General features: G+C 48.0%; 2 protein-coding genes and 1 pseudogene across 2 annotated transcripts; 2 read left to right on the top strand and 1 right to left on the bottom strand.

Moving 5' to 3' along the window:
- The window catches only part of LOC116369567 (tripartite motif-containing protein 16-like), an 11566-nt pseudogene extending 4780 nt beyond the window's left edge, over positions 1–6786 (bottom strand).
- A 1723-nt stretch (positions 6787–8509) lies between these two features.
- On the top strand, positions 8510–12207 carry LOC116369566 (putative proline-rich protein 21). Its single transcript, XM_031819549.1, has 2 exons — positions 8510–8516; positions 11405–12207. Exons 1-2 carry the CDS (start codon positions 8510–8512, stop codon positions 12205–12207), a joined length of 810 nt encoding a protein of 269 aa, XP_031675409.1.
- A 453-nt stretch (positions 12208–12660) lies between these two features.
- On the top strand, positions 12661–19964 carry LOC116369568 (tripartite motif-containing protein 29-like). Its single transcript, XM_031819550.1, has 3 exons — positions 12661–13215; positions 17125–17515; positions 17939–19964. The coding sequence occupies exons 1-3, from the start codon at positions 12938–12940 to the stop codon at positions 18050–18052; spliced, it is 783 nt and encodes a 260-aa protein (XP_031675410.1). The 5' UTR covers positions 12661–12937; the 3' UTR covers positions 18053–19964.
- Positions 19965–22500: the final 2536 nt, after the last annotated feature.

Here is a 22500-nt window from a genome sequence, read left to right as displayed (position 1 = left end):
AATTCAGGTCCTTGAGCCTGTTGTCCAGGCCCCGCGCCTGCACTCCCTCCCAGACTGACGAGATGCCCGCTACAGGCGCAGGACTCCCTGCCTGCCTGACCTCCTCCCTGCCTGCCTAGCCCATACTAGTCCGGCAAAGGCACAGTCCCAGAAGGCATGGCGCACAGTCTCCTCCCTGCCACAAGCAGATCTTGGACAGGTGGGGGATCGCGACAAACTATGCCGGTACATGATGGAACGTACCGGCAAGCACTTGTGGAGGCTCAACCAATTCAGGTCCTTGAGCCTGCACTCCCTCCCAGGGCTGTTCCGCCCGAGGACCTGCGTTAGACCACACCATTACGCTTCTCGCCTGATACGAGAAGAACACCCGCAGGAAGTAACCGGACGGGTGTATTACCTGGATGAGCAAGCTCCGTCAACAAGAAAGAAACAAAAATCGCATCCAGCTTGAGGGGGAGATGTGGTACCCACCTACCTCCCTCCCCGATGGGACAGAGCATGCGCGCCCTGGCGACCCACTCGTACCTGCCACCCTACATGAACTGAAACACAAGCCTCACTAGAGACCTTCTCAGACAAGTCGGCAATGGGTAGATGTATGCCAAATACAAAAGAGATGGCAATACATCCACCTTTAGTACCAGGACCTTGCCCATAAAAGACAAATACCTAGCCTTCCACATTGCTAGCTTCTTCTGTACCACTGCGATACCCATGTTCCAGTTCAGCGTCGCTGAGCCAGAGGTCTCAAAATGTACCCCGAGAATCCTCAGGGCCCCCTCACAGAGGGATAACCCCCCGGGCACATCCGTCCTACCGCGCCATCTTCCGAAATACTTAACGGAAGACTTTGCATGATTCAGAACCGCCCCCCGACGCTTGGGTGAAATCCCCAATGATGGCAAGAGACCTTGTCAGGCACGAGTCCTTGCACAACAGCAAGGAAGTGTCGTCGGCGTACTGCGTCATCTTAACACGCAGCCCACTGCTCCCAGGGATCAACAAGCCCTCCACCCCTGTGTCTGCCCTAATGGCAGCCCCCAGAGGCTCCATGTACAGAACGAAGAGGAGAGCCGAGAGTGGGCATCCCTGCCTGACCCCAGACGAGAGGTCAAAAACGTCACCTAAGTGACTATTTACACTAACTCGACACCCCGCTCCGACATATAATGTACGAATCCATCCTATAAACTTCTCCCCAAATCCTAATCTACCTAACACCCTGAATAGAAAAGATCTATTCACGCGATCAAAAGCTTTCGCCTGATCTAGCGCTGCTACCATTAAAGGCAGCCCTCTATCTTCAACCCAAGCGATGGAATCCCTGATCAACTGTAGGTTCCATCTTATAGAGCGGCACTCTACCCCGCACGTCTGATCCTCGTGGACGACGTAGGGAAGGGCTGTGCGCAACCGGTCTGCTAAAACCTTTGCAAGAATCTTGTAATCTACGCACAGCATGGTCAATGGCCGCCAGTTGCCAAGGTCAGTTGCTTCCCCCTTCTTATAAAGAAGTGACAGCACACCAACAGCCATTGATCCCCCCGGGACCCCCTTCTCAAGGATGGCCTTCAAGACTTCGAGAACCACTGGTCCAAGTATACCCCAAAACTTGAGGTAAAACTCAGCCAGCAGCCCATCCATCCCAGGCACCTTCCCTTTTCCCATCCTCCTAAGAGCGCTCTCAACCTCTTCTAGTGAGATCTGGGCCTCCATCACGTCTCTAATGTCCTCTGGCAATCGCCGGGACAAGTGTTCTAAAAACATGTTTTCCTGCTCTACATCTATTTCCCTTTCCTTAAATAAACCTTGGAAATGATCAGTTGTCACCCTGACCATTTCCTCTGGTTTACTTACTATACTACCATTTTCTTCCCTAACTCCATGCATTACCTTCCTACTCTGCCTGGCCCTAACCGCCTTATTTTTTATTTTTTATTTAATTTTTTTTAAACCTTCATTTAACTAGGCAAGTCAGTTAAGAACAAATTCTTATTTTCAATGACGGCCTAGGAACAGTGGGTTAACTGCCTGTTCAGGGGCAGAACGACAGATTTTGTACCTTGTCAGCTCGGGGATTTGAACTTGCAACCTTTCGGTTACTAGTCCAATGCTCTAACCACTAGGCTACACTGCCGCCCCACTTAAAGAACATAGCGGAACAAGTCTCATTATGTTCTAGAAAGCCACTATGCGCACGCTCCAGGAAAGCTCGAGCCTTCTGCTCCTGCAGCTCCCTGAGCTGCGCCTTGAGGGCTGAGAATCTCTCCCAGTCAATCGACCCGCCGAGGTTGCCTGCCTCGTACTCGAGTTCAATTAACCTTTGAATACGATCCACCTCCCTCCTTTCCTCCCTTTTTTTCCTTCTACAATATTATATTATAATCCTCACCTTAACTAAATCCCACCAACCCCCCTGGAGTTGCGCCATGTAGGACCGACCATTGCCGGAGTAGTGTGCAGGCCACCATCAACCAGACCATGGCAAGCCATTAGCCCAGTGATGGCGCCTGCACTGCTATCACCACCTACCCCTAAATCTATATTAAAATCCCCTCCTATCACCAAGTGCCTGTTTGTAACACACAGGGGCGCCAGACAGTCCACCATCTCCCTCCTGTCTGCCGCCACCTGTGGCCCATACACCCCAATTAACCTATATCTAGCTTCTCTATACTTTACATCTATCCCCAATACTCTACCCTGCATTATAACAAAAGTGCTCTCTACCTTAACCTCTCTATTCCCACACAGAATCCCTACTCCTGTTGAGTGCACCCCTCCTATGCCCCAAAAAGATTCCCCCTTATCCCACTCCCTCTTAAATCTACACACATCCCCACCATCCCTCAGGTGAACCTCCTGTAAAAAACAGAAATCAAACCCCACACCCTCTAAATAACAAAAAACCGCCCTCCTTTTAACATTATCCCTTAACCCCCTAACATTTAGACTAAAAAAAGAAACAGAACTATTCATTTAATTATTTACAACAAATAAACCCCAAAAACCAAAGAAAAACCAGGAGACTCACCTGATGCTCCCCTGGTCCATCTCCACCGGCGGGGACGTCCTCTCCACTCCTGACGCCCCCCCGTCCTCCTCCATCTCTCCAACCCAGGATGCAGGCAGTGTGTTAGGCACGGTGCCCTGCACCCTGGGTTTCTCACCACCACCCACCCTCCCCCCTCCCTGTTTGCCTCGGGGCCATATGTAGGGGACCCCAACTCCTCACACAGGAGTTGGGATCCCTCTAGCACACCGCCCACAGACCCCTCACTGGAGTCCTCTTCTCCGCTCCTTCCCGTTCTTCCGCCTTCTTTTTCTTCTCTCCTTCTTTTTCCTTCTTTCCATCTTCACTCCTCTTTCTTCTCGCCTCTTCCTTCTTCCCATCCTCTTCCCTTGCCGTCTTTTTCCCTGTGCCATCCGTACAATCCGCACGCGTCCTTTCTTTCCTCCCCCCATCCCCCGCTCCCCCCCCAGCTGCAGACGCGTATGACCTGTGACGAGCCGGGCAATCACGCCACAGGTGTGCTCTCGAGCCACACCCGTGGCAAGCCTTGGGCTCGTCACATTCCTTGGCCTCGTGCTCTTCCGACCCACAAAAACGACATTTCTTGGAGCTGCACGAGGCCAGGATATGTAGGCCATACAACGCCTGCAGAACGGGGGCTGACGGGAATAATACAGCGTCCCCTGTCAGCCCCCAGGGAGAACATCGCCGGAGGATGGAGGTAGCCATCCACACTCTTCGGGGACTCCCTGAGTAACGCCTGGAAACCTCTTCTCCCGTTCCAGAAACCCAGGGAGTCCCCGAGGTACCTTGCTGAGGAGACATTGTCCATGTACCTCCCCAGAAAGGCCCTCACTTCTTCATCCTTCATGTGCGGATTGTACATGGTTACGGTGACCACCCTGAAGCTGTTCCTTGCCAGGCTGGTCACCGTGTAATGGCACAGGGGTTTCGCTCCTTTTCCTTCTCTCACCTTCTTCATAACTTCGTCGTGTTTTTCTTCCACTTGTAACGTCACATCATATATCGATGGGATTCCCTTAAAGGCATAGTACATCTTTTACTTCCAGCTGTAGGCATCCCATCAGAACATTTCTCCCGAAGGTCTCTCCCCCAGGGCTCCTTCTCCTTATCTGTCCAAGAGAACCTCACGGTATTAACCAGACCAATCCCAGGTACCCCTATGTGGGGATTTTTCTGTGCCATCTTCACAAAAAAAGCTCTCTTTTACACAGAAGCCAATAGAAACAAAAAATGAAAAATCTGATAAAAATCAGTTTTTTAGAATGGAAAAACTCTCCCTCCTATCCCTCCTTCGACCTGAAATGAATACATCTTCTTTAATAAGACGAAGAACGCTTAAACAAACTTATAAACCAACAAAACGAACGTGACGCTATGTACCAAATGTGCTGACACAAGCACCTCAACAATTGTTCCTTTATGATCTAGTCAGGTCATTAAACTACATTAAATACGTTAACTAGATATCATCGCCACATAACTTATGTCGAATTTAAAAGACACCGTTACCGTTAGTAACGTCTGTTACACTGTAACTTACAGGCAGCCTCACATAAAAACCTATTGGTTAACAAAGCTTTGATTATGACCAAAGTCTATAGTAGTGAAAACTCTCTCTCTCTATTCTAACTTACCACACATTCACATCACTGCCTCGACATGAATGTGTCCTGTCAGAGCCGTTTCCTCTCCGTTAACTGTTAACAGTCTCGAGCCACAGCTTAACCAATGAGCTACAAGGAGGACTGACAGTCACGAGCGGTGCAGCAGCCTCTGCAGCAGCAGCCTCCCCCGGGTCCTAGTGCCCGCCCGGTAAGACGGTTAAGATGCGATGGAACGGTTGACGGAGAGTAAATAAATCACAGAGAAGTTGGTCTGTGATATATAAAAATATATTGACTGATATATTGAATTGTTTAGGGAAGCTTTAGCTTTGGCTTTAATACATTCTGAAAATACTTGAAAACCAAAAGAGAAAAGAATAGTAGCCCTCCTCAGGAACAACAAAACCCTCACAGACCAACTTCTTCTTCTATGATATAATGATGGTCCACAAACCAACGTTAAAGGTGCATGGCGCCACCTACTGTGCTGGAGTGTGTTCAATCACGTTTACATCTCTAAATCCTCCTACCTAACTCAGAACTTCTGAGAAAATAAAAGAGTCCTACTAACTTCTAATAGACCCTCCCCCATCCCCCAAATCCCTTCCAAGTGTAATGTTTACTGTTCATTTCTGATTGTTTATTTCACTTTTGTTTATTGTCTATTTCACTTGCTTTGGCAATGTAAACATATATTTCCATGCCAATAAAGCCCTATGAATTTAATTCAATTGAGAGAGAGACAGTTCCATTTTAATGTATAGGGGACATGAGTCGTCATGGTTACTCATGGTTATGTGATGAGGCAGCCCAGTCAGTTACATGAACCAGTCTATTCTCTGAAAGGGGTCCAGACAGCCTGTTCCCAACAGTGGGGTCAGTGGAATTGGATAGGGGCCCCCCTCTGTCTCTCTCTCTCTGACTGGAGGAGAGAAGTGAAATGGTGTGTCTCCTCTGGTCAACAATACTCACCTTGAAAGACTTCACAGCCTGTTGGAGCTCCTTCAGCTCCTTCTCTCTCTCCTGGAATCTCTGCTGGACCTTCTGCTGACTCATCCCCAGCTGCCTCTGTGGAGAATCACTCTTCAATGAGCTATCAAGCTTTATTAGTCCAGTAGATCAATAGTATAGTAATGTGACATAGGACCCATAGAGAGGAAGGTCGACAATCCTGAGGAAGTCCCTTTACAATATAATATTATCTTGCTATGTGAATGATTATAGTTTTTATCGTAGGCCTACATGTATCAAGGTGTTGAGACTGAACTTTGGACTCATAAAAGGGCATTCAGAATGATAATAGTGTTTGACTTTAGAAAATGGTGATACATTTGTAACAAACTCAATATACTCAAGGTTTGTGTTCATATTTGTGGAACCATTTCATATTGTATATAATATAATGATCTCATATTCAAACAGATTTAGTTCCTACTGTATCTTTAATTCTTTGTTTATCAGACAGCCACCAACAAGTTGTTCTGGTCTTACCTGTTTCTCAGTCCTCTCTGCTGCAGCTGACACTGTATCATGGCCTTTATGTTCTTCCATCACACACTGATAACATATACACTGCTGATCGGTACGACAGTATACCTCCAGCAGTTTGTCATGATGAGAGCAGATCTTCTCCTGTAGTTGTGCCGTGGCTTTGACCAGCTTGTGCTTCTTCAAAGCAGGAGATTCATAGTGAGGTTGGAGGTGAGTCTCACAGTAAGACACCAGACACGCTAGACAGGACATGAGGGCTTTCTGCTTTCTGGTCCCAGTGCAGACATCACACACCACATCTCCAGGTCCAGCATAGCACAGAGCAGGAGGGGGAGCAGCCTGGAGTCCTGTCTTCCTCAGTTTCTCCACCAGCTCAGCCAACATGTTATTTTTCCTCAGATTAGGCCTTGGAGTGAAGGTCTCTCTGCACTGAGGACAGCTATAGACCCCTTTCAGAACATCCTGGTCCCAGCAGCCGTCAATACAGCTCCTACAGTAACTGTGTCCACAGGCAGTAGTGACCGGCTCCTTCAGTAGATCCAGACAGACAGAACAACAGAACTGGTCCTGGTCCAGCAGAACTCCCTGTTGAGCCATTTGGACGGTTGTTCACTCGCACACAGACAGACGACACAGAGACTCAGATCAGTTTCGTTTCCTCAGAAGATAGTTTGTGGGAGGTATGGACTTTCTGGTTCTGCCAGATATGTGAGTTTAGAGGGAGGGAAGGAGGGAGGGAGGGGTTTAGAGGGAGGGAAGGAGGAAGGGAGAGAGAACTACAGGCAACGTTGAGAAGAAGGAGGGAGTGAGAGAGGGAGGGGTTAGAGAGAGGGAGGGGTTAGAGAGAAGGAGGGGTTAGAGAGAGGGAGGGGTTAGAGGGAAGGAGGGGTTAGAGAGAGGGAGGGGTTAGAGAGAGGGAGGGGTTAGAGAGAGGGAGGGGTTAGAGGGAGGGAGGGGTTAGAGAGAGGGAGGGGTTAGAGGGAAGGAGGGAGGGGTTAGAGAGAGGGAGGGGTTAGAGAGAGGGAGGGGTTAGAGAGAGGGAGGGGTTAGAGGGAGGGAGGGGTTAGAGAGAGGGAGGGGTTAGAGAGAGGGAGGGGTTAGAGAGAGGGAGGGGTTAGAGGGAGGGAGGGGTTAGAGATAGGGAGGGGTTAGAGGGAAGGAGGGAGGGGTTAGAGAGAGGGAGGGGTTAGAGAGAGGGAGGGGTTAGAGGGAGGGAGGGGTTAGAGAGAGGGAGGGGTTAGAGAGAGGTGACAGGTATCCTAGTGGTTTAGAGACTGAGAGCTATAGAGACACACTGTCAAGGTGACAGGTGTCCTAGTGGTTTAGAGACAGAGAGGTACAGAGACACACTGTCAAGATGACAGGTATCCTAGTGGTTTAGAGACTGAGAGGTTTAGAGACACACTGTCAAGGTGACAGGTATCCTAGTGGTTTAGAGACTGAGAGCTACAGAGACACACTGTCAAGGTGACAGGTGTCCTAGTGGTTTAGAGACTGAGAGGTTTAGAGACACACTGTCAAGGTGACAGGTATCCTAGTGGTTTAGAGACTGAGAGGTACAGAGACACACTGTCAAGGTGACAGGTATCCTAGTGGTTTAGAGACTGAGAGCTATAGAGACACACTGTCAAGGTGACAGGTGTCCTAGTGGTTTAGAGACTGAGAGGTTTAGAGACACACTGTCAAGGTGACAGGTATCCTAGTGGTTTAGAGACTGAGAGGTATAGAGACACACTGTCAAGGTGACAGGTATCCTAGTGGTTTAGAGACTGAGTGGTATAGAGACACACTGTCAAGATGACAGGTATCCTAGTGGTTTAGAGACTGAGAGGTACAGAGACACACTGTCAAGGTGACATGTATCCTAGTGGTTTAGAGACTGAGAGGTATAGAGACACACTGTCAAGGTGACAGGTATCCTAGTGGTTTAGAGACTGAGAGGTTTAGAGACACACTGTCAAGGTGACATGTATCCTAGTGGTTTAGAGACTGAGAGGTACAGAGACACACTGTCAAGGTGACAGGTATCCTAGTGGTTTAGAGACATGCGAGGTACAGAGACACACTGTCAAGGTGACAGGTATCCTAGTGGTTTAGAGACTGAGAGGTATAGAGACACACTGTCAAGGTGACAGGTATCCTAGTGGTTTAGAGACTGAGGTACAAAGACACACTGTCAAGGTGACAGGTATCCTAGTGGTTTAGAGACTGAGAGGTATAGAGACACGCTGTCAAGGTGACAGGTATCCTAGTGGTTTAGAGACTGAGAGGTTTAGAGACACACTGTCAAGGTGACATGTATCCTAGTGGTTTAGAGACTGAGAGGTACAGAGACACACTGTCAAGGTGACAGGTATCCTAGTGGTTTAGAGACATGCGAGGTACAGAGACACACTGTCAAGGTGACAAGTATCCTAGTGGTTTAGAGACTGAGAGGTATAGAGACACACTGTCAAGGTGACAGGTATCCTAGTGGTTTAGAGACTGAGAGGTATAGAGACAAGTCAAAACATCTGGTTCTTTCATGTCCAAACTCTTATTCTATTCTAGTCATTATATGATATTGTATTATATAATATGATGATATATTACATCCATAGAATCCACTCAGTGTAATAATGACAGTGTGTTGTGTACATTGATTGAATGGTTAGGACTCTCTCTCTGGAGTCACAGTTTAAATCCCAAGAGACCAGGAGACCTAAAGGAAGCATTCAACACTGCATCCCTTCATCCAGTCATAGTAAACTGTCTGTCTGTCTGTCTGTCTGTCTGTCTGTCTGTCTGTCTGTCTGTCTGTCTGTCTGTCTGTCTGTCTGTCGTCTGTCTGTCTGTCTGTCTGTCTGTCTGTCTGTCTGTCTGTCTGTCTGTCTGTCTGTCTGTCTGTCTGTCTGTCTGTCTGTCTGTCTGTCTGTCTGTCTGTCTGTCTGTCTGTCTGTCTGTCTGTCTGTCTGTCTGTCTGTCTGTCGCTGTCTGTCTTGTCTGTCTGTCTGTCTGTCTGTCTGTCCTGTCTGTCTGTCTGTCGGTCTGTCTGTCTGCTGTCTGTCTGTCTGTCTGTCTGTCTGTCTGTCTGTTCTGTCTGTCTGTCTGTTCTGTCCTGTCTGTCTGTCTGTCTGTCTGTCTGTCTGTCTGTCTGTCTGTCTGTCTGTCTGTCTGTCTTGTCTGTCGTCTGTCTGTCTGTCTGTCTGATCTGTCTGTCTGTCTGTCGGGGTCTGTCTGTCCTGTCTGTCTGTCTGTCTGTCTGTCTGTCGGTCTGTCTGTCTGTCTGTCTGTCTGTCTGTCTGTCTGTCTGTCTGTCTGTCTGTCTGTCCTGTCTGTCTGTCTGTCTGTGGCTGTCTGTCTGTCTGTCTGTCTGTCTGTCTGTCTGTCCTGTCTGTCTGTCTGTCGGTCTGTCTGTCTGTCTGTCTGTCTGTCTGTCTGTCTGTCTGTCTGTCTGTCTGTCTGTCTGTCTGTCTGTCTGTCTGTCTGTCTGTCTGTCTGTCTGTCTGTCTGTCTTGTCTGTCTGTCTGTCTGTCTGTCTGTCTGTCTGTCTGTCTGTCTGTCTGTCTGTCTGTCTGTCTGTCTGTCTGTCTGTCTGTCTGTCTGTCTGTCTGTCTGTCTGTCTGTCTGTCTGTCTGTCTGTCTGTCTGTCTGTCTGTCTGTCTGTCTGTCTGTCTGTCTGTCTGTCTGTCTGTCTGTCTGTCTGTCTGTCTGTCTGTCTGTCTGTCTGTCTGTCTGTCTGTCTGTCTGTCTGTCTGTCTGTCTGTCTGTCTGTCTGTCTGTCTGTCTGTCTGTCTGTCTGTCTGTCTGTCTGTCTGTCTGTCTGTCTGTCTGTCTGTCTGTCTGTCTGTCTGTCTGTCTGTCTGTCTGTCTGTCTGTCTGTCTGTCTGTCTGTCTGTCTGTCTGTCTGTCTGTCTGTCTGTCTGTCTGTCTGTCTGTCTGTCTGTCTGTCTGTCTGTCTGTCTGTCTGTCTGTCTGTCTGTCTGTCTGTCTGTCTGTCTGTCTGTCTGTCTGTCTGTCTGTCTGTCTGTCTGTCTGTCTGTCTGTCTGTCTGTCTGTCTGTCTGTCTGTCTGTCTGTCTGTCTGTCTGTCTGTCTGTCTGTCTGTCTGTCGTCTGTCTGTCTGTCTGTCTGTCTGTCTGTCTGTCTGTCTGTCTGTCTGTCTGTCTGTCTGTTCTGTCTGTCTGTCTGTCTGTCTGTCTGTTGTCTGTCTGTCTATCTATCTATCTACTGTGACAGATGTAAATACAACCAACTTCTCTGAGGTGGTTGTTGTTGCTGTCTGTGCTGCACAGCTATTTTCAGTACTCTCCAGAGATGGTAGATGGTTCAACTCTGGCTGGGCCAGTCAAAGACATTCAGAGACTTGTCCCAAAGCCACTCCTGAGTTGTCTTGACTGTGTGCTTAGGGCTGTTGTACTGTTGGAAGGTGAACCTTCACCCCAGTCTGAGATCCTGAGCGCTCTGAAGCAGGTTTTCATATTGGATCTATCTGTACTTTTCTCTGTTCATCTTGCCCTCAATCCTGACTAGTCTCCCAGTCTGTGCCGCTGAAGAACATCCCCACAGCATGATGCTGCCACCCCATTGCTTCACCGTAGGGATGGTGCCAGGTTTTATCCAGATGTGATGCTTGGCATTCAGGCCATAGAGTTCAATCTTGGTTTCATCAGACCAGAGAATCTTATTTCTCATGGTCTGAGAGTTCGTTAGGTGCCTTTTGGTAAACTCCAAGCGGGCTGTCATGTGCCTTTTACTGAGGAGTGGCTTCCGTCTGGCCACGCAAACATATAGGCCTGATTGTGGGAGTGCTGCAGAGATGGTTGTCCTTCTGGAAGGTTCTCCCATCTCCACAGAGGAACTCTGGAGCTCTGTTAGAGTTGCCATCAGGTTATTGGTCACCTCCCTGACAAAGGCTCTTCTCTCCCGAATGCTCAGTTTTTCGGGTGGCCAGCTTGAAGGAAGAGTCTTGGTGATTCCAAATTTCTTCATTTAAAAATGATGGAGGCCACTGTGTTCTTGGGGACCTTCAATTCTGCAGAAATGTTTTGGTACCTTTCCCCAGATCTGTCCACAATCCTGTCTCGGAGCTCTGCGGACAATTCCTTTTTGCTCTGACATGCACTGTCAACTGCTGGACCATATATAGACAGGTGTGTGGTCAGAGAACCCTCAACCTTCTGGCCTGCAGCCCTGTGAGCTGTCAGAGAAGCCACAACCTTCTGGCCTGCAGCCTTGTGTGCTATCAGAGAACCCTCAATCTTCTGGCCTGCAGTCCTGTGTGCTGTCAGAGAACCCTCAACCTTCTGGCCTGCAGCCCTGTGTGCTATCAGAGAATCCTCAACCTTCTGGCCTGCAGCCCTGTGTGCTGTCAGAGAACCCACAACCTTCTGGCCTGCAGTCCTGTGTGCTGTCAGAAAACCCTCAACCTTCTGGCCTGCAGTCCTGTGTGCTGACAGAGAACCCTCAACCTTCTGGCCTGCAGTCCTGTGTGCTGTCAGAGAAGCCACAACCTTCTGGCCTACAGCCCTGTGTGCTGTCAGAGAACCCTCAACCTTCTAGCCTGCAGCCCTGTGTGCTATCAGAGAACCCTCAACCTTCTGGCCAGCAGTCCTGTGTGCTATCAGAGAACCCTCAACCTTCTGGCCTGCAGCCCTGTGTGCTATCAGAGAACCCTCAACCTTCTGGCCTGCAGCCCTGTGTGCTATCAGAGAACCCGCAACCTTCTGGCCTGCAGCCCTGTGTGCTATCAGAGAACCCTCAACCTTCTGGCCTGCAGCCCTGTGTGCTGTCAGAGAAGCCACAACCTTCTGGCCTGCAGTCCTGTGAGCTGTCAGAGAAGCCACAACCTTCTGGCCTGCAGCCCTGTGTGCTGTCAGAGAACCCTCAACCTTCTGGCCTGCAGCCCTGTGTGCTGTCAGAGAAGCCACAACCTTCTGGCCTGCAGTCCTGTGAGCTGTCAGAGAAGCCACAACCTTCTGGCCTGCAGCCCTGTGTGCTGTCAGAGAACCCTCAACCTTCTGGCCTGCAGCCCTGTGTGCTGTCAGAGAACCCTCAACCTTCTGGCCTGCAGCCCTGTGAGCTGTCAGGATGAAGAACAGTTTGTTAAACTGCAGAGACCAATCACAGTCCCTGGTCTGTCCTAGAAGTAGCGGTAAACAGTTGTTTTCCACTTAATGTGTCTCTCTGCCTAGTAGGTCTATCAATGAATCATATCATCTCTACTCATTACGTTAAGCCTACTTTATTTTAATTAACCTTTATTTAACCAGGCAAGTCAGTTAAGAACAAATTCTTATTTTCAATGACGGTCTAGGAACAGTGGGTTAACTGGTCTAGGAACAGTGGGTTAACGGTCTGTTCAGGGGCAGAACGACAGATTTGTACCTTGTCAGCTCGGGGGTTTGAACTTGCAACCTTCCGGTTACTAGTCCAACGCTCTAACCACTAGGCTACCTACCACCTCTACACTCTAACCACTAGGCTACCCTACCTCCTCTACACTCTAACCACTAGGCTACCCTACCTCCTCTACACTCTAACCACTAGGCTACCCTACCTCCTCTACACTCTAACCACTAGGCTACCCTACCTCCTCTACACTCTAACCACTAGGCTGCCGCCCCAACTACTAACTTCAGTGTCTATATTGTCATCCACCTGGTCTGTTGTTGTTGTTGTAATGACCATGTTGTCCTCTGTTCTTATTTCCCCCAGTGGTCTGTTGTTGTTGTTGTTGTTGTTGTTGTTGTATTGACCATGTTGTCCTCTGTTCTTATTTCCCCCAGTGGTCTGTTGTTGTTGTTGTTGTTGTTGTATTGACCATGTTGTCCTCTGTTCTTATTTCCCCCAGTGGTCTGGCTGTGTTGGGCCGGGCTGGGAGGTGGTGGTGGTGGTCTCTGGGTGCTGGTCTAGGTGGAGAGGCAGAGGCAGGAGGAGCCTACAGTGAAGGAGTGACTGTGGGTGTTGAGGTGGTGCCCGTGCCAGGCCATGCCTGGGGGCCAGAGAGGGCAGAGGAGATTCCCAGAGGCTGCTCTGCTCTGCCCTCCCTGGAGACACTGGTAGGAGGCAGCCTCAGCAATGGCAACAGACCCAGAAACAGGTGAGGAATGGATGAGGGGAGACGACACACAGAGATACACACACACACACACACACACACACACACACACACACACACACACACACACACACACACACACACACACACACACACACACACACACACACACAGAGATGTGGTAAAGTACTGTACTACAACAAGCAGGCTCAGCATCCCCTCTCCAAACACACACACACACACACACTTTACTTATTAACGCAAGGCTCCATGGGAAATGATATGATAGCACTATTTGATCAGCCCCCCTTTTGAGAACATGTTTGAAGTTGACGACCAGTCTTCAACTACCATAAGACAGTCAGATCTTCTACCTTCCATCCTGACTGGGACTTACATTTAGTCATTTAGCAGACCCTCTTATCCAGAGACTGACAGGAGCAATTAGGGTTAAGTTCCTTGCTAAAGGGCACACCGGCAGATGTTTCACCTTGTGGGCTGATTTATAGTAGAGGGTAGGTTAGTCAGATAAATCATTGATGTGACTGAGGGGGAGTAGACAGACATTCCTCACTGCTGCAGACCTTAGCCTGAGTCCCAGTCTATTTGTGTCATCATGCCAACTCCTTGTCACTCATGGTGATGCCAAATGTTTGGCTTGACAATGACATCAATAGAGTTGGCCAGGACACAAATCTATGACCAGGCTACAGACACCTAGGATCATTTCTGTAGTCAACTCACACTGCACCACAAAAACACACACTAACACACTACCTGTATGTCTCCTCTGTCTAGGATCAGTAACCCACTACCTGTATGTCTCCTCTGTCTAGGATCAGTAACCCACACTAACCCACTACCTGTATGTCTCCTCTGTCTAGGATCAGTAACCCACACTAACCCACTACCTGTATGTCTCCTCTGTCTAGGATCAGTAACCCACTACCTGTATGTCTCCTCTGTCTAGGATCAGTAACCCACTACCTATATGTCTCCTCTGTCTAGGATCAGTAACCCACACTAACCCACTACCTGTATGTCTCCTCTGTCTAGGATCAGTAACCCACACTAACCCACTACCTGTATGTCTCCTCTGTCTAGGATCAGTAACCCACACTAACCCACTACCTGTATGTCTCCTCTGTCTAGGATCAGTAACCCACTACCTGTAGGTCTCCTCTGTCTAGGATCAGTAACCCACACTAACCCACTACCTGTATGTCTCCTCTGTCTAGTATCAGTAACCCACTACCTGTATGTCTCCTCTGTCTAGGATCAGTAACCCACTACCTATATGTCTCCTCTGTCTAGGATCAGTAACCCACACTAACCCACTTCCTGTATGTCTCCTCTGTCTAGGATCAGTAACCCACACTAACCCACTACCTGTATGTCTCCTCTGTCTAGGATCAGTAACCCACACTAACCCACTACCTGTATGTCTCCTCTGTCTAGGATCAGTAACCCACTACCTGTAGGTCTCCTCTGTCTAGGATCAGTAACCCACACTAACCCACTACCTGTAGGTCTTCTCTGTCAATCTGTTTTCTACTCAGAGAATGATGCATAGTTATTAGCTAGTAAGTTTCCACTGAAACAAACTGTCGTTGTGTACCTCAGGAATGCGGCCAAGTGCTGTTTGGGTGTGACCACTGTAAGTGACATGTCCTGTTTTTTGGTATCTGCAAAGGACCCAGCTGGGTGGAGACATGCCAGAGAACAGAAACTAGCTGGAGCAGCAGCACCTAAATATCATCAGAAAAGAGTCATGAAACTGGTGGTTATCACTGTCTGCACTCTATGCCTCCACCCATGTCTTCACACAGCTGCTACCTGCCATGTAGACAGAGGTTGTACTTTTCTAGAAAAGATGAGACTCCACCCTGTTTGTTGAACTTTAGACTCTGCACTGTTGAGTGATGGTCAACTGATCCAGATTTGATCTGATAATAAAGTTGTTGTTTGAATAATCTCTCTCCCTATTGGTTACAATCTCCATGACAGGCCTCCTAGTGGTCGGTGTCCTAAGGCACTGTATCTTACTGCTGTGCCACTAGAGATCCTGGTTTGAGTCCAAACTCTGTTGACCCGGTAGACCCATGGGGCGGTCCACATTTTGCCCAGCGTTGTCCGGGTTTGGGGAGGGTATGGCCGGCAGGGATGTCCTTGTGCCAATGCGCACGAGTGACTCCTGTGGCGGGCCGGGCGCAGTGCACGCTGACACGGTCGCCGGGTGTACAGTGCACGCTGACACGGTCGCCGGGTGTACAGGGCACGCTGACATGGTCATCAGGTGTACAGGGCACGCTGACACGGTCGCCGGGTGTACAGTGCACGCTGACACCGTCGCCGGGTGTACAGTGCATGCTGACATGGTCATCAGGTGTACAGTGCACGCTGACACGGTCGCCGGGTGTACAGGGCACGCTGACACGGTCGCCGGGTGTACAGTGCACATTGACACGGTCGCCGGGTGTACAGTGCACGCTGACACGGTCGCCGGGTGTACAGTGCACGCTGACACGGTCGCCGGGTGTACAGTGCACGCTGACACCGTCGCCGGGTGTACAGTGCACGCTGACACGGTCGCCGGGTGTACAGTGCACGCTGACACGGTCGCCGGGTGTACAGTGCACGCTGACACGGTCGCCGGGTGTACAGTGCACGCTGACACGGTCGCCGGGTGTACAGTGTTTCCTCCGACACATTGGTGCTTCCGGGTTAAGAGGGCATTGTGTCAAGAAGCAGTGGGGCTTGGTTGGGTTGCGTTTCGGGAGGACGCAAGGCTCTCGACCTTTGCCTCTCGAGTCCTTATGGATGGTTCAGCGATGGGACGAGATTGTAACTACCAATTGGAAACTAGGAAAAAGGGGTAAAAAATACAACTATTTCGTATTTTATATAAAAAATACAAAATACATTGGAGAGCAGTTCAGTGTAATTCAAACGACTAAATACTCAGAAGTAATAAAATATATATTTCAAATACATACAACATAAATACTGACCAGCTCAGTCTACTACCCAACACACTGTCACACTTCCTTTCAAAGAAACCACACCCCCAGTCCAGGAGGAAGCCACTCCCCCTCTACATACAGAGAACCCAGTCCAGGAGGAAGCCACACCCCCTCTACATACAGAGAACCCAGTCCAGTAGGAAGCCACTCCCCCGCTACATACAGAGACCCCAGTCCAGTAGGAAGCCACTCCCCCTCTACATACAGAGAACACAGTCCAGTAGGAAGCCACTCCCCCTCTACGTACAGAGAACCCAGTCCAGTAGGAAGCCACTCCCCCTCTACATACAAAGAACCCAGTCCAGTAGGAAGCCAAACCCCCTCTACATACAGAGAACGCAGTCCAGTAGGAAGCCACTCCCCCTCTACATACAGAGAACACAGTCCAGGAGGAAGCCACTCCCCCTCTACGTACAGAGAACCCAGTCCAGTAGGAAGCCACTCCCCCTCTACATACAAAGAACCCAGTCCAGTAGGAAGCCACACCCCCTCTACATACAGAGAACCCAGTCCAGTAGGAAGCCACACCCCCTCTACATACAGAGAACCCAGTCCAGTAGGAAGCCACTCCCCCTCTACATACAGAGAACCCAGTCCAGTAGGAAGCCACTCCCCCTCTACATACAGGGAACCCAGTCCAGGAGGAAGCCACTCCCCCTCCTCTGGTGTAGAGTTCCATGAAACAGAAAGTCATCTTTCACACTGCCATTGCTTAACCTACGGGAGAGAGCACCAAAATGGCAGAGAATCAGGAACTGTTCTGTTGCTCCATCTGTCTGGATCTACTGAAGGATCCGGTGACTACTGCCTGTGGACACAGTTACTGTATGGGCTGTATTAAAGAAAGCTGGGATCAGGATGTTCTGAAAGGTGTCTACAGCTGTCCACAGTGCAGACAGATCTTTACCCCAAGGCCTGTTCTGAACAGGAGCACTGTGCTGACTGAAGTGGTGGAGAAACTGAAGAAGACAGGACTCCAGGCTGCTCCCCCTCCTGCTCTGTGCTATGCTGGACCTGGAGATGTGGTGTGTGATGTCTGCAGTGGGACCAGAAAGCAGAAAGCCCTCATGTCCTGTCTGGCGTGTCTGGCCTCTTACTGTGAGACTCACCTCCAACCTCACTATGAATCTCCTGCTTTCAAGAAGCACAAGCTGGTCAAAGCCACGGCACAACTACAGGAGAAGATCTGCTCTCATCATGACAAACTGCTGGAGGTTTACTGTCGTACCGATCAGCAGTGTATCTGTCTGCTGTGTGTGATGGATGAACATAAAGGCCATGATACAGTGTCAGCTGCAGCAGAGAGGACTGAGAAACAGGTAAGACCAGAACAACTTGTTGGTGACTGTCTGATAAACAAAGAATTAAAGATACAGTAGGAACTAAATCTGTTTGAATATGAGATCATTATATTATATACAATATGAAATGGATCCACAAATATGAACACAAACCTTGAGTATATTGAGTTTGCCACAAATGTATCACCATTTTCTAAAGTCAAACACTATTATCATTCTGAATGGCCTTTTATGAGTCCAAAGTTCAGTCTCAACCCCTTGATACATGTAGGCCTACCATAAAAACTATAATCATTCACATAGCAAGATAATATTATATTGTAAAGGGACTTCCTCAGGATTGTAGACCTTCCTCTCTATGGGTCCTATGTCACATTACTATACTATTGATCTACTGGACTAATAAAGCTTGATAGCTCATTGAAGAGTGATTCTCCACAGAGGCAGCTGGGGATGAGTCAGCAGAAGGTCCAGCAGAGATTCCAGGAGAGAAAGAAGGAGCTGAAGAAGCTCCAACAGGCTGTGAAGTCTTTCAAGGTGAGTATTGGTGACTAGAGGAGACACACCATTTCACTTCTCCCCTCCAGTCAGAGAGAGAGAGAGAGGGGCCCCTATCCAATCCCACTGACCCCACTGTTGGGAACAGGCTGTCTGGACCCCTTTCAGAGAATAGACTGGTTCATGTAACCGACTGGGCTGCCTCATCACATAACCATGAGTAACCATGACGACTCATGTCCCCTATACATTAATATGGAGCTCTTTCTCTCTCAATTCAATTCAAAGGTCTTTATTGGCATGGGAAACATATCTTTACTATGCCAAAGCAAGTGAAGTAGATAATAAACAATCATGAATGAACAGTAAACATTAAACAACAATAATTTTCAAATTAATAGAGACATTTCAAATGTTATAATTCAAGTGCAAACAGAGTCGTGCCCCAGACTGAGTTCTGGAGGTGAAATGGAAATGAATGAGGGAGAGTTCAGTGAGGTAGAAGGTGTGGAGAAGAGTTCAGAACCAGAGAAGTATTTGGTCATATGAGATTTGACTTCAGAAGAGTTCCAGGGGGTGTTGAGTGGTGGTGTCCCGTCCTCCCAGGTCGTTGTCATGGTGTCTGCATTGTAGTGGAATGGGGTAGTGGGTTTTTAATGAGTGTAGGGTTAGTTGGAAGGGTGTTACTTAGTATTATCATCATTATATTATTATTAGGCACATGCGCTGAATACAACAGGTGTTTTTGCCTTACAGTGAAATGCTGAATACAACAGGTGTTTTTACCTTATACCTTTTACCTTAAAGTAACAAGTAATTAAAGAGCAGCAGTAACAATAGTGAGACTAAAAACAGACTATATACAGATGGGAACCGGTACAGAGTCAATGCACGGGGTCATCGGTTAGTTGAGTTCATATCAAGACTTGTATGTGTTGTGATATTGTTGTCAGGATGTTGAAGAGAGGGAAAGATTGAAGTGTCATTGGGGTTGGACGGGGTTGGGGGAGTTTGGAAGGGATTTGGGGGATGGGGAGGGTCTATTAGAAGTTAGTAGGACTCAGAAGTACTGAGTTAGGTAGGAGGATTTAGAGTGGTGTAAACCATGATTGAACACACTCCAGAACAGTAGGTGGCGCCATGCACCTTTAACGTTGGTTTGAGGACCTCCATTATATCATAGAAGAAGAAGTTGGTCTGTGAGGGTTTTGTTGTTCCTGAGGAGGGCTACTATTCTTTTCTCTTTTGGTTTTCAAGTATTTTCAGAATTTATTAAAGCCAAAGCTAAAGCTTCCCTAAATAATTCAATATATCAGTCAATATATTTTCTCTGTGATTTATTTTCTCTCCGTCAACCGTTCCATCGCATCTTAACCGTCTTACCGGGCGGGCTCTAGGACCCGGGGGAAGCTGCTGCTGTAGAGGCTGCTGCACCGCTCGTGACTGTCAGTCCTCCTTGTAGCTCATTGGTTAAGCTGTGGCTCGAGCCTGTTAACAGTTAACGGACAGGAAACGGCTCTGACAGGACACATTCATGTCGAGGCAGTGATGTGAATGTGTGGTAAGTTAGAATAGAGAGAGAGAGTTTTCACTACTATAGACTTTGGTCATAATCAAAGCTTTGTTAACCAATAGGTTTTTATGTGAGGCTGCCTGTAAGTTACAGTGTAACAGACGTTACTAAGGGTAACGGTGTCTTTTAAATTCGACATAAGTTATGTGGCGATGATATCTAGTTAACGTTGTATTTAATGTAGTGTAATGACCTGACTAGATCATAAAGGAACAATTGTCCAGACAGAGGATTGAGTTACGAATTGACGGTTTATTAGCAACTTTACACAGGCTACTGTTTGGCCTTAGCTCACGCCAAATAAATGAAAGATACCCCACAAGCCAATCGGGACCTTCTCTTGTGAAGCCCAGACGGAAGAGAGAGAACAAAGGCTGAACCTTAACTTCCAATGCCCCGCCCCCTCCACGCCACTCCGCCAACCACCAGGATGCCCGGCATCAGAACATCCCAGGCATTCCTGTGATTGGCAGATAGCAGGTTGATTGGCATGTCGGACCCCGCGAACACTGGGAACTGGTAAGTACAACACAACCAGCTACTAGCCGAACACATAACACACAGCTGTCTGTGCGGGTCGCTACAGTAGTTTTACTATCTGTGCCAGGCTAGAAATGACACAGATAAAATCTAGTTAACGTTGTAGTTAATGTAGTTTTACTATCTGTGCCAGGCTATAAATGACACAGATAATATCTAGTTAACGTTGTATTTAATGTAGTTTTACTATCTGTGCCAGGCTATAAATGACATAGATAATATCTAGTTAACGTTGTATTTAATTGATCACAGCTTTCTGCTTTCCATGTCGGAGTTTTTGGTAAAAAACATTACATTTGATTATTTTGCCAGTAATGGCTGCAAAAATTAGAAAAAAATATTTCTTTATCTTTGTCAAACAGGCTGGACGTCCCAAAGAGGTTAAAGTTCTGAATGATGATATGAGATATATATATATATATATATATATATATATATATATGATATACCAAGAGGTGTTCTGTACCTGTCTGTCCAGGAGGGAGGAGAGTAGAGCAGGACCAAGAGGTGTTCTGGACCTGTCTGTCCAGGAGGGGAGTAGAGCAGGACCAAGAGGTGTTCTGTACCTGTCTGTCCAGGAGGGAGGAGAGTAGAGCAGGACCAAGAGGTGTTCTGTACCTGTCTGTCCAGGAGGGAGGAGAGTAGAGCAGGACCAAGAGGTGTTCTGTACCTGTCTGTCCAGGAGGGAGGAGAGTAGAGCAGGACCAAGAGGTGTTCTGTACCTGTCTGTCCAGGAGGGAGGAGAGTAGAGCAGGACCAAGAGGTGTTCTGTACCTGTCTGTCCAGGAGGGAGGAGAGTAGAGCAGGACCAAGAGGTGTTCTGTACCTGTCTGTCCAGGAGGGAGGAGAGTAGAGCAGGACCAAGAGGTGTTCTGTACCTGTCTGTCCAGGAGGGAGGAGAGTAGAGCAGGACCAAGAGGTGTTCTGTACCTGTCTGTCCAGGAGGGAGGAGAGTAGAGCAGGACCAAGAGGTGTTCTCTACCTGTCTGTCCAGGAGGGAGGAGAGTAGAGCAGGACCAAGAGGTGTTCTCTACCTGTCTGTCCAGGAGGGGCCTAGTGGACCTGGCGTTCTGACTCTCTCTCTGTCTCTCTCTGTATCTGTCTCTCTCTCTCTCTCTGTATCTCTCACTCTCTCTCACTCTCTCTCACTCTCTCTCACTCTCTCTCACTCTCTCTCACTCTCTCTCACTCTCTCACTCTCTCAAAATTCAATTCAAGGGCTTTATTGACATGGGAAACATGTGTTAACATTGCCAAAGCAAGTGAGGTAGATAATATACAAAAGTGAAATGAACAATAAAAATGAACAGTAAACATTACACATACAGAAGTTTCAGAACAATAAAGACATTACAAATGTCATATTATATATACAGTGTTTTAGGACACAAGATCAAATAAATAAGCATAAATATGGGTTGTATTTACAATGGTGTTTGTTCTTCACTGGTTGCCCTTTTCTCGTGGCAACAGGTCACAAATCTTGCTGCTGTGATGGCACACTGTGGTATTTCACCCAGTAGATATGGGAGTTTTTCAAAATTGGATTTGTTTTCGAATTCTTTGTGGATCTGTGTAATCTGAGGGAAATATGTCTCTCTAATATGGTCATACATTGGGCAGGAGGTTAGGAAGTGCAGCTCAGTTTCCACCTCATTTTGTGGGCAGTGAGCACATAGCCTGTCTTCTCTTGAGAGCCATGTCTGCCTACGGTGGCCTTTCTCAATAGCAAGGCTATGCTCGCTGAGTCTGTACATAGTCAAAGCTTTCCTTAATTTTGGGTCAGTCACAGTGGTCAGGTATTCTGCCGCTGTGTACTCTCTGTGTAGGGCCAAATAGCATTCTAGTTTGCTCTGTTTTTTTGTTAATTCTTTCCAATGTGTCAAGTAATTATCTTTTTGTTTTCTCATGATTTGGTTGGGTCTAATTGTGCTGCTGTCCTGGGGCTCTGTGGGGTGTGTTTGTGTTTGTGAACAGAGCCCCAGGACCAGCTTGCTTAGGGGACTCTTCTCCAGGTTCATCTCTCTGTAGGTGATGGATTTGTTATGGAAGGTTTGGGAATCGCTTCCTTTTAGGTGGTTATAGAATTTAACGGCTCTTTTCTGGATTTTGATAATTTGTGGGTATCGGCCTAATTCTGCTCTGCATGCATTATTTGGTGTTCTACGTTGTACACGGAGGATATTTTTGCAGAATTCTGCGTTCAGAGTCTCAATTTGGTGTTTGTCCCATTTTGTGAAGTCTTGGTTGGTGAGCGGACCCCAGACCTCACAACCATAAAGGGCAATGGGTATCGGCCTAATTCTGCTCTGTTCGTTCTCTCTCTCTCTCTCTCTCTGTCTCTCTCTCTCTCTCTCTGTCTCTCTCTCTCTCTCTCTCTCTCTCTCTCTCT

Source organism: Oncorhynchus kisutch, unplaced genomic scaffold (genome assembly GCF_002021735.2).
Source record: "Oncorhynchus kisutch isolate 150728-3 unplaced genomic scaffold, Okis_V2 scaffold2258, whole genome shotgun sequence".
In the NCBI taxonomy this organism is placed as follows: Eukaryota; Metazoa; Chordata; class Actinopteri; order Salmoniformes; family Salmonidae; genus Oncorhynchus; species Oncorhynchus kisutch.
The sequence above is the reverse complement of the archived record's forward strand: the minus strand, read 5'-3'. Positions and strand labels throughout refer to the sequence as shown.